The sequence below is a fragment of the Tachypleus tridentatus genome, chromosome 7 (genome assembly GCF_004210375.1).
Source record: "Tachypleus tridentatus isolate NWPU-2018 chromosome 7, ASM421037v1, whole genome shotgun sequence".
NCBI lineage: Eukaryota > Metazoa > Arthropoda > Merostomata > Xiphosura > Limulidae > Tachypleus > Tachypleus tridentatus.
The window spans coordinates 27,521,530-27,530,861 of record NC_134831.1 but is presented as its reverse complement, the minus strand read 5'-3'; the positions used below and the strand labels follow the sequence as shown (position 1 = coordinate 27,530,861).

General features: G+C 32.0%; 1 protein-coding gene and 1 non-coding gene across 3 annotated transcripts in view; both read right to left on the bottom strand.

Moving 5' to 3' along the window:
* The window catches only part of LOC143255349 (protein spaetzle 5-like), a 201,022-nt gene that overhangs the window by 57,789 nt on the left and 133,901 nt on the right, over nucleotides 1-9,332 (bottom strand). The window contains exon 1 of one of the 2 annotated variants that reach the window (XM_076510861.1): nucleotides 110-151. The exons of the other annotated variant lie outside the window; for it this stretch is intronic. Within the exon in view, the coding sequence (XP_076366976.1) occupies nucleotides 110-136 (27 nt within the window). The 5' untranslated portion in view covers nucleotides 137-151. Of the gene's footprint in view, nucleotides 1-109; nucleotides 152-9,332 lie in introns of those variants that run through there. 2 annotated transcript variants of the gene reach the window in all.
* Nucleotides 1,692-1,798, bottom strand: LOC143258290 (U6 spliceosomal RNA). The gene has a single exon (XR_013032258.1). It is a non-coding gene; the product is annotated as a U6 spliceosomal RNA (small nuclear RNA).

Here is a 9,332-nt window from a genome sequence, read left to right as displayed (position 1 = left end):
ATTCGATTTATGTCATAGAGGAAGCTATTTTATGCCCACATCTCTCAATACGATTATCCTATCTGATATTGAATAATGTTCATAATTTATTATGTAAGTGTTGTCTTACCAGGTTCTCCAAGTCACTGAAAAGCATGATGTTGGTGTCTAATTATCAAAAAAACCGAAAACGTTTCGAACTGTGCGAGTATAAAAAAAAATTGAAAGAATAATACATATTTATCTAACAAACTGGAAAATTATACTTCCACACACTCTTGCAATAGTACAGAGTGTGAGTGTGCACTTCATGTTAAAATATGCGTAAAACAAAGTTGAAAATTTTGTCGTAAATATTTATTTTTTAATGTGGGCATGGCCAAGCGCGTAAAGGGTGCGACTCGTAATCCCAGGGTCGCGAGTTCGCGCCCCCGTCGCGCTAAACATGCTCGCCCACCCAGCCGTGGGGGTGTATAATGTTACGGTCAATCCCACTATTCGTTGGTAAAAGAGTAGCCCAAGAGTTGGCGGTAGGTGGTGATGACTAGCTGCCTTCCCTCTAGTCTTATACTGCTAAATTAGGGACGGCTAGCACAGATAGCCCTCGAGTAGCTTTGTTCGAAATTCCCAAACAAAATTTTTTATGTGTATACTAACTCGCCTCAGAGTCTAACTAAAATCTGAGCAAATGTTAAACTTAATGCACGTCTTGGCAAGGCATTTTGAAACATTAAAATTTACTAATTATAAAACATTTCAAAAAACATTGACAGCTCTTGGACATAAGTTCATGATCTTGGAAAGGCCACTAGAATGGCAAGAAATTAATTTTCTATGTGTTATATCTATATTTCAGCACCTCAGTGTCCAGGGTTAAAATTTCGTTCGTCATGCTGTTACTGTTCCAACTGTTCTACTTGCAAAACTCTCTATATTATGATAGTGAATTACATAAAGACATTTAAATTACTACATTGCATTGTTAAACTTTTATGTTTGAAAAGCATCAGTGAAAGTTGATAGGTCTGCCCATCATTTCGACTGTACTTGAAGTATTCAGGAAACGGTAACAAAGTTCCGTGTACGACCACATTTCTAAATGTAACTTCACAATGATTAGAGAAATGATACAAAGATAAAGGGAAAACAGATGCAACGTCAGTGGGGTTTGAGAGAGTAATTTCAAAGATGGTAAACAAACAAAAGAAAAAAATGTAAGTAAAGGTGAGAGTTAGTACTAAACTTTATAAGTAGCCACTCAGAAATACAACATGCTTCTAAATACTTGTCGTTTTGTACAAGAAACAGAGACCAATTTAATCTTTTGAAAAAAGACTCGTTTGCGTTTGTTAATTCATTGAAACTACTAGGTAAGTAAAGATAGTGAATATGAAAAGGAAAATCGAAGTTCAGGGACAAAGGCTTCGTTACATATATTTTATTTTTCACGAAGAACATGTAACTTTATAAAAAGAACTGGTAATAACATTACGTTAATATGTGTATAAAAGAAGTAAATTTAATTCATTATCAATGGATTGTATCCTCAGTATTTTCATGTCACAGTGAAAAGTTGTGTTGAGAAACAGGGTTTTGTAAGAGGAACGTAAGATCTGATATTGTTTTGCTTAAAAGATAAAAGGAGTGTCTTAAACGCGATCTATTCTGAGATGCAAGAGGCCGTAAGAAAGTATATTCTTATTAGTATGAAAAAAAATGTGGAACGCTTCACGATATTGCGTGTCATCCTTTCGCAAGGGCTATGTTAATTGTGTCTGTGTTGCTCTAATTTTAGTATATGTACTACCGAAGTCAGTACGTTCTTAAACACCTCAAGTGTTCTTTATATAAGACAAAACACATTTTTTTCGACACCGATGGTGTCTTGACATATGTCTTCCTTTAAGGAAATAGCAATACAAGACATCGTAATATTTTTACAAGTGTTAGGACAGCTGCTATTTATACATTGTTCTTAACTTTATTGTTTGTACTTTCTGACGAATACTATGTTTATATTTTCGATCTCCCTTCTTCATTATTAAATATTGAGTTAATGAGATTCGATTTACGTCATAGAGGGCACTACTTTATACCCACATCTCTTAATACGATTATCTTATCTGATATTGAATAATGTTCATAATTTATTATTTAAGTGTTGTCTCACCAGGTTCTCCAAGTCACTGAAGAGCATGATGTTGGTGTCCTATTATCAGAGGAAGCAAAAACGTATCGAACTGTGCGAGTATAAAACAATTGAAAGAGTAATACATACTCATCTAACGAACTGGAATATTATACTTCTAGACACTCTTGCACTAGTACAGAGTGTGAGTGGGCACTTCAGGTTAAAATATGCGTAAGACAACGGTTAAAAATATGTAGTCTATATTTTTTATGTGTATACTTCCTCGCCTCATAGTCTAACTAAAATTTGAGCAAATGCTTTAAACTTAAAGCACGTGTTGAGAAGGCACTTTGAAACAATTCAGTTTACTTCTTTCATCCCTTTCAAAACACCTTGTCAGTTGTTGGACATATGTTCATGATCTCGGAAAGGCCACTTGAATGGCAAAGAATTAATTTTCTATGTGTTATATCTATATTTCAGCACCACAGTGTTCAGGACTTAATATTTCGATCGTCATGCTATTACTGTTCCAACTGTTCTACTTGCTAAACTCTCTATATTATGATAGTGAATTACATAAAAACATTTAAATTACTACATTGCATTGTTAAAGTTTTATGTTTAAAGAGCAAAATTGAAAGTTGATAGGTCTGCCTTCATATCGTCTGTATTTGAAAAATTAAGGAAACGGTAATGATGTGCCGTGACGACCACATTTCTAACTGTAACTCTTCAATGATTATAGAAATGATAAAAAAATAAAGGTTAAAGAGGTGCATTGTCAGTGGGGTTTGAGAGAGCAATTTCAAAGATGGTATACAAACAAAAGAAAAAAAGGTAATTTGAAGGTGGAGTGATAACGACTAAACGGATCGAGATGAGAACTGAACTTAATATGTTGCCACTTAGAAATACAACCTGTTTCTAAATATTTGTTGTTGCCTTTTCTTTTTTAGCTTTGTGTAAAATTGGAAAAAGAAACTCTCATTAATTGCAGTGTTTAATGTATAAGTAGAAAGTGAAGGAAATGTTAAAATTCGTCATACTAAAAGTCTGTGTGTAAATTTTTATGTGTAAGAAAAAATCTGTTGCCTCCTGCTTCTGAATTATTACTTTTTGTATAATCATTTATTTACTGTTAGGTTTTACAGAAAATCATTATTATTCTGAAAATGTAGCTTACAAAAATATTTTGTGGAATATTAGAATGAGTAAGACCACTATACATATATTTTTATTTAATTGTTTTTAATTCTTGGTTACTTATTAGTTTCAGTTTGAAGTGAATGATATCGCAAAGATTAAGTTTCCAAAATAAGAGTAACAACTCTAACTTTATTTGAGTTTTTATAATAGAAAACACACTTCCTATTAATGTAGGACAAAAGACAAAAGGGATGAAGAAATTTTAATAACACAGTTCCAAGTCATTCATGTTCTATTGCTTTAATCCTGTATTCTTAAATTACCAACGCCAATGATTATTTCAATCAAGCTGTTCTTCAGGAGAGTACCTCAATTCATGTATTTGGAAAAAAATGCTTTAAATTGAGTTACTCTATACTAGAAAGCAAACGTAAAGTAAAACTTTTAGAAGATTGTTTGGGATACCTCATGCATGTAAAATTTTTATAAGATATAGGATTTGTTAATTTTAATTTTTTTTCCTAGATTAAGATTACAAATATGTCAAAACACCTGTAGAAAGTTTTAGAAAAATTACTTGTATTTATACCTGGCTGAATTTATTTTCTACACTAGCGATGAAAGTTTAAAATATAACCATATCAAATATTTTCACAACAGTAAATCAGATTATTATGTTGTTTTTTGAAGACGATTTGAAACATGGTAGTTAGGGTTTTCATGGTACCATTCTGATTCCTATACGTAAGAATAGTATATACTATTTTGTTCGTTGTTTTGGTTTTGAGCCTAAAACCATAGAATTTACATCTATCGTAATCCGGTTTTTACCGTTGTAAGTTCTAGGTTTACTACTGAGGCAGTAGGATGCCTGATATATTCTTTTGAAATTTTATAGGTAGAATCTAGTATTTACTTTAGTGCATCCATTATTAATTTGTTTCTTATTTTTATGTTGCGATGAAGTTTACGCTAAGTTACGTGAAAACTATCTCTGCTAGGTTTCACCAATTTTGATATAATAGACTAGAAATAGGGCAGCGATTTAACTTTATCTACAGCCAACTCTTGGGCTATTCTTTGCTAACAAACAGTAAGGCTAACCGTCACATTATAACACCATACGGTTAAAAGGTCCAGCATTTTTGGTGACGGGTTAGATCCTTCATAAGCTTTATATCTGTGGTGAAAGAATGGCTATAATGTCACAGTATTGGTTCTCCAGGCGACCATTTTTTTCCGTCGCAAAAAAAAAGCAAAAAATCACTCTGTTTCAAGAAATTGGTAAAATTTTTACACAGATCTAAATATAAAAAATCCTATATCAATAGAAAGATTCACTTGAATTCTAATTGATTTTTTTTGTAACAACATGATGAGCGAAAAGAAATCGGTTGTCTCTTTATTAATAATTCGTAGTTCAAATTAAAATAAATAATTTTCAAAGTTTCATTAAATCTTCTCAAGAATCAACAGAAACTATTTAAATCAAGTTGCTTTTGTTATTTATTATCCTTTAACAATTATTTATTAAGAACGGCCCTGATTATTCATATTTGTTGCCACAAAAAGAAAGAAAAGGAAGTCGGAGCTTTGAAATCAACGCAAGATTCATTTGTGCTCCTGTTTTTCATAGAATCGCTTATATTGAGTTTTATTATCTGGGGCTTATAATACAGAACTTCTGGTTTTGACAGCCAAGATGGGTGCCGCACATACAGGCCCTTGTATAGTTTTCTGTTAAACAAAAAGAAAAAGAAAAAAGGCAATGCACTGTTAAATGAATTTGTCAAACATGTATATTTTAACGTGTTCAAGTATACAGGTAAAAACACAAATAAGCACAAGTAACATCTTAGGTCAACTTTGGTATAACATAGTAACTAGTTTTCATACATGTTGCTTAACATATCTGACAATTTTGAAAATTATGCAAAAATTCATTTTGAGAGAAAGCGATAGAAAAACGCAGAAAAAGTTGAAGAATGAACTGCTTAATGTTACTTTTAATCATTCTTGTGTTACATAAAAGCAAAGAAAACACCGGTAAAATTCAATTATTCGATTCAAACAATTTATTTTCTTTCAATTAATGTATCTTTAACTTTAATATGTTTAAAAATAAGCTACATACATTATAAATAAATAGCTGTACCTTTTTCACAGTAACACTTTTAATTATTTCAAAACAGTTTACCTCCTATAATATAGAAAACACACTTCCTATTAATATAGGACAAAAGACACAAACACGTACCAAACATCCGTAGCGCCACCTGGTGGTAGGTTGAATAAAGATATACTGTCTTATATGTCATTAAGTAGTTACGTATACAGGAAGAAGAATAAGAAAAACTATGAAAAGTCCTACCATATTTAGTCACAAGTGATGTGAAATAGGTCATACTTATCTATTTCAATTAATAAACTTTACAATAAAAATTAAGATTGTTTGCAAGGCTTTCAATAAGACGTTCTATTTTGGTCGTTTAATTATGTTAAACTGTTTTTTGCAGCCAGTTTTGGTGAATATCAACTGAAAGGTTACTTTGTTTTACCAAATTGGACCTTCTTAATAGCTATTTTAGAGCCTCCCCCTCATTAAAGGAAGTCAACTGTTGTCCAAAATAATACAAAAATTATGTTTTTAGAGCAGAATTGTTATCAATTATAACAACATTACCATTGTTTAAAAATAATTGTTTTAAAATGAGCTTAAGTGATATTGAACATTCGAAATAACAGGAAGCAACTATATGCTGGTTTAGCAAGAAGAAGTAGGCACGATTCCACGAAAAGCCTGGCATGGCCAGGTGGTTAGGGCGCTCAACTCCTAATCTGAGGATTGCAGGTTCGAATCTCCGTCATATCAAGCATGTTCGCCCTTTCAACTGTGGTGGCATTATAATATTACGGTAAATCCCACTATTCATTAGTAAAATAGTACCCTTTCCTCTAGTCTTACACTGCTAAATTAGGGACAGCTAGCACAAATAGCTCTCGTGTAGCTTTGTGCGAAATTCAAAAAACAAACGATTCCGCATGATGTAAATTAGAAGACTTATATTCCTTTAGAGGAATATTTTACTGCTGCAAAAAATGAACGTAAAATTTTGGAGTAATTTTCTTTCCATGTACATAAAACAAACGTGTAAGACTCCACAAATAACCACTTGAATGTTCGCATATTACTCATGACGTATCCTGCGTGGGTGCACAACGGTATTGTTGGGCATGCGCGTAGTGTGAGCGCACGTGTGTCTGCACGATATCCGGTCTTGCCTGTTCTATCCTTCAAATTGTTTTTCTATATCGTGTTATATCACGTAGTAACTTGTGTATGTTTTAAAATGAAATGTACATGTGTTAAGCTTTTCAACTTCCTGATGTAAATTTTGAAGATCAAAGAATAACCTCATTTTAAGTGGCACAGTATGCTTGCATGTGTGTCTGGCAAGCCGAGGAAGTTGTGCAAAAAATGGAAAGGAAATGAAAATTCTGCAAGATTCATAATTCCTATATTGTACTAGAAAATCTCTTATTTACGAACATAAATCCAATAAGTAAAAATTAATTTAAATAGATTATTATAAGTGAACAAATATAAGTATGAATTTTAACAGATAAAAGCTAAATGTACATCAGAAGAAAATAATTTAAAAGTTAGAATATGTGAGATAATTTTCTCATTTTACTCGAGCCCCCCGCTAGTACAGCGGTATGTCTCCGGATTTACAACGCTAAAATCAGGGGTTCGATTCCCCTCGGTGGGCTGAGCAGATAGCCTTTGTGGCTTTGCTAAAAGAAATCAAACACGCAATCAAACAAACATTTTACTCGAAGTAAGGCTGTATTTAAAACAAGATATATGCATTGTTTAGAATCTAAAAAACGCTTGTTTCATACTTTTGAATATACTTTAGATGTATGAAACTATTTTCTGTATTTTAATTTAAAATATCTTATATCTACAAACATGATTTTAGAATTATTGTTATTATTCTACGGGTAACGGGAAATTGATATTGATGATACGTATCCAAATATCTTTTCGAACAGAAGCAAATCTCCAGATGATAGTTGAGTAAAATGATCTATAGCGTTACCACTTCATCTCATTGCAAAGAGTTTACATAATCTATATGAATAACGCAGTTGCGTTTGTCTGTTCGGAACTTTCACTAGAAAATTTCTCTATCAAACGCTACAAATCTCATATCGTTAGAAAGGCTACTGTCCGATGATTCCGAATTGCATATTGACTTTTCAATTAAGAATGATATACGATGGCACAAAGTCAATGTTATCACGTGACTGCTGGCTTATATTTCAACTTTAGTTTTATTATTTGAAAAGTATTTTCACACCAAAATGCTTAAGTTTCGTGCAATTTCCAGAAAAAAAAAGAAAGAGAGAGAAAGGGAATATTGCACTAAATACAATTTATATGGGTTTCTTCGATTTATGTAAGCCCGGCATGGCCACGTGGGTTAAGATGTTCGACTCGTGGGGGCGTTATGTTGTGACGATCAATCCCACTAATCGTTGGTAAAAGAGTAGCCCAAGAGTTGGCGATGGGTGGTGATGACTAGCTGCCGTCTCTCTAGTCTTACACTGATAAATTAAGAACGGCTAGCGCAGATAGCCTTCGTGTAGCTTTGCGCGAAATTAAAAAACAAACAAACGATTTATATAGGGCTAAAATATACACGGGCAATTCGATTGAAATCATATGATTATCACTTTGTAAACATACATTTAGACGTTTCTGCAAAAAACTGTTAAGTTTGCCTTCATTAAAATTTCGCATTTACTTTACAATAACTTAGATTCGGTTTGCTTTGTAGACTCTTACAAACATCTTTTATTAAATAAAGTTATGTATATGTGAGTTTTTTTGTCTAACCATGTAATTTTTATTTCAGACAGACCAATACTTATTTATGTAACACATAATGTCTGTTAGAAAACCTTCCTAGATACATCACGCAAGACAAACACACAAATAAAAGAGTACTCTAATATTGTTATTTGAAATCAGACTCATTTCGTAATGTGGTATCCCACAATCCTTAGATTATCTTCATTAAATAAAAGACCACGTAAAAATAACTCAAGTAAAATAAGTTCAAAATAAAATGTAATGAAAATTCAAAATTATAATACACAAAGCAAATAGAACAGAAGTACAACAAATAAAACAATAATAAATTAATTTTACTGTGCAAGCCAGCTAATACATTGTAATGTCCGGATACATTATTTACCTATTTATTACTTTACGTGATTTAGAGTTTATAAAAGTTTTGTATAGTTTGCTTCTTTGCACGTTTTTTACATAAAATTGCTTTGTTCAGAATCATTTAGAGTTTCCCTCTTTAAGTGTGACTTTTTACTCTCTCTCTTTCCATTTCTTGGACCAAGTGTCTCTTCCTGTGAGAAGATAGACACATTCTTTCGTTGACATTGAGGAGAAGACATTGGCATGTCTAAGACTGTGAATGTTAAGAGACTAATAATTCATGTGGTTACGCCAACAAAACAAAGAAAATAACAGTAATGTACGAGCATTGAAGTTAAATATTGTAAGTCTTTTTTTTATTTGGCTTTCATCATTATTGGTTCTGCGGAAATTCAGCTTGGTAGATGAGAAGCTGAAAACTTGATTAACGATTCAGTAGAGACGATCTTTCACATGACATGAGTACCTATACTGTTCTTTTGCTGTTATATAATTAATAAAGACAACTTTCACCTTTCCAAAAAAGTATCTAATTTATTTATCTTTTACACAAAATAAAAACTCAGTCAAGTTTACAGATGTAGGTAACGGAGTAAGTTTTGTCTTCGACTCTACTTTTATTAATGCTTCTAGACTACACTTGTAGAGAATTCAGTTCACCTAAGAATATCACATCATTATAAAACAAAAATAATGACACGTTATATAAAACAAAATTAAAAACTTATAAACAAAATTCAACTATCAGAATATAATTGAAATGCAAAGTGAAACTGGAACATAGAAAAATTAAACAAAATTCCAATTAAGAAATGTAAAATAATGATAAAA